The sequence below is a fragment of the Macrobrachium rosenbergii genome, chromosome 23 (genome assembly GCF_040412425.1).
Source record: "Macrobrachium rosenbergii isolate ZJJX-2024 chromosome 23, ASM4041242v1, whole genome shotgun sequence".
In the NCBI taxonomy this organism is placed as follows: Eukaryota; Metazoa; Arthropoda; class Malacostraca; order Decapoda; family Palaemonidae; genus Macrobrachium; species Macrobrachium rosenbergii.
Window position 1 is genome coordinate 49,567,780 of NC_089763.1, and position 2,500 is coordinate 49,570,279.

The window sequence follows — 2,500 nt, forward strand, 5'->3', positions numbered from 1 at the left end:
GAATAAAAGTCTTCCTAAGTGTCGCAACTCCTTTGGAAATAAGGACGTAAAAGGGCTTTACTTATCTGACTTGCGAAAACTTCATTCGTGAGGATATCTTGTCACAAAGAACAATATTACAGAATTTCTTTTGGCAAACTTAGTCCAGGTTCTTTTATCTTACTTACCACTAATGCAACGGCACTGATCTATTTCAGATTGAGAAATGTGCGAATTTTATCTAAAATATAAAGGAATTTCTTTAATAAAAAATATGGCTTTCTATGTGTACAATATAACAAAATCATTGATATCATGAAAAGGACAAAATGGAATATCATTGCTGTTTCTATTATCTGATTTTATCATCATAATATAATTGTTATTATTGTCCTTATTATTAATACTGTTATGTTCCTATTATTTCTCAAAAACAAAGCGCTGCTCATATTTAACAAGGCTTCAAGCTATATTCTGCTAATGATGTCTTAAATTCTGGCTTTTCTCGTTTATAATTTTTTTAACAGTAAAAGAAATTTGAGATACAAAATCTGAAAAAAATGTTCCTATGGTTATCCACGATTTTTTCTCGACAGCCAATTAGTAAAAACATAAGTTAATTGGATATTTGTGTTTTTTTTTTTTTTTTTTTGCGTAATCTCACTTTCCTTCCATGCTCCAGGTTCGAGTCCAAATGAAGATGCAGAAGGTGGTGCCCTTGGAGGAAGAAGTGCCCCCCAATCATCTCATGGTAGACGACAGGTGTTCGTATAAATTCACAAAGGCCTTAGATGAATCCTAGTGTGTAAATGATAGGCTGAATGTAGATGTAAACTAGGCATACCCTCTTGTTCGATGGTGTTCATTACTATATACCCCATGGCCTTTGAAATGTGGAATCCTTCATTCTACACAGAGATAAAGTGAATCAGTTGAGACTGAGAGTTTTGTATATGATGAAGTTATGGAGTTTGGGATGACACTTGAAAGAAACTACAACAGGGCGAAGAAAGGTGTACGCTATTGCGAGGTATTATAGATTAACTGGAGAAGTAGCAGTTTTGTTTGAATAAATGCACAAGCGCACAAACCTCTGTATATGCTCGGAAAGTTAGTTACATACAGACACACTCGGAACTACATGTAAACGCGGTATCACGTACACATATACAGACACAAACACATATATATACGTATATATGTAAGTAAAACTGATTCATGAAAAGATGTCATATCATAATCCATTTGGGTATGTACTCGTGACACGTGACCTGAAAGGTTTAGCATATATAATACAATACAGTGATTATGACTTATGTTGTATTTGGATGACATCATCTAAATGTAGCTACAATTTACCCTTAACCGAAGAGGCAAATACATGGGAAAATATGGCCTTAATTTTCCTTTCATAAAGGAATGAAAAAAAAATATTCTTGTGTTTTTAAGGAAGGAGGCAAGTGTGATTATATATTTATTTGTCTGTCAAACCAGATCGTCCTCTTGAAAGAAGAGTGCAATAATATTGCTTTTATTTGTTCGTTGGAATCCAGTATGACATGAAATGAAAATATTTTTGCTCTGGTTGTCAGGAGAGGATGTACGTCAAAATATCTCTTTAGAAATAATTTAGTGTTAGAAAAAAAGGTAAATGTGGTTTTCTATACGCATGAGAAATAACAAAATTATTCCTTATGTATGGAAGCATGTGAAAAGAAACTAATTTCTTTTGTCAGTAAGAAAGGTCAGTGTGTTTTTTAAGGCAAATACAAGGATCTATGCCATTTGCAGGATGCATCAGTGACAACATTAAGCAAATTAATGATGAATGCTTGAAAAAGTATAAAAGTGATCACAACAGTTCAGTTAGAACCGAGATAGATATCTTAGTTTGTCTAAGTCCAAGAGCGAAGACACCAAATATCCTGGCAACGGTAAGCTGCACACGATATCTGAAACTGATTTTTATTTCTCCACGTCTGAGAGCGAAGACATACGAAATCCCAACGTTTGCAGAAACAACGCGAATCAATCTGAGTCTGTTTTGGCAGAAGTTAAAGAGAAGAAATTCTCCCAGAGATTGAGGAATAACAGTTTCATCCAAGAATAATTCGAGGCGTCAGGGAGGTTTGTCCTTTGTGGTTCCAGATGGGGGAAGTTGCCGGCCATGAGTTGAGGAGTGTGAAACCAAGATAATGGATCCAGAGAAGTTCTTGGAAGTTGTTTGGTTAAAAAAAGGAGATGGAATGTTACCTTTGACTACAGAAATGTGTATATTCCTAATAAACCTTCCCTAAAGAAGAGCTATAAGAAATGTAGACTATCCAACACATGAAGAAATAGGAGGAAATGATTATGGTCTAGACACCATGAAAAAACTTCGCTTCCAAGAGAAAAAAACAAGGAAATCTGAATCCGGAACCACAAAATAGATTTAAAAACTCATAAAATAGTAAAGACATACTATTCATGAGAAATGCACAAATGAAAGATCATTTGTTATAAATACAAAAGAGACGTG

The 2,500-nt window shown here is 34.4% G+C and overlaps 1 protein-coding gene and 1 long non-coding RNA gene across 2 annotated transcripts in view; one reads left to right on the plus strand and one right to left on the minus strand.

The window, feature by feature from the left end:
• Nucleotides 1-2,500, plus strand: part of LOC136851603 (dipeptidase 1-like) — a 610,672-nt gene that overhangs the window by 607,527 nt on the left and 645 nt on the right. Inside the window, exon 14 of the mRNA XM_067125925.1 lies at nucleotides 662-2,500. This exon is cut by the window's right edge and continues 645 nt beyond it. Coding sequence (XP_066982026.1) covers nucleotides 662-781 — 120 coding nt within the window. The 3' untranslated portion in view covers nucleotides 782-2,500. The remainder of the gene's footprint in view (nucleotides 1-661) is intronic.
• The window catches only part of LOC136851604 (uncharacterized), a 481,793-nt gene that overhangs the window by 222,417 nt on the left and 256,876 nt on the right, over nucleotides 1-2,500 (minus strand). The gene's annotated exons all lie outside the window — the stretch shown is intronic.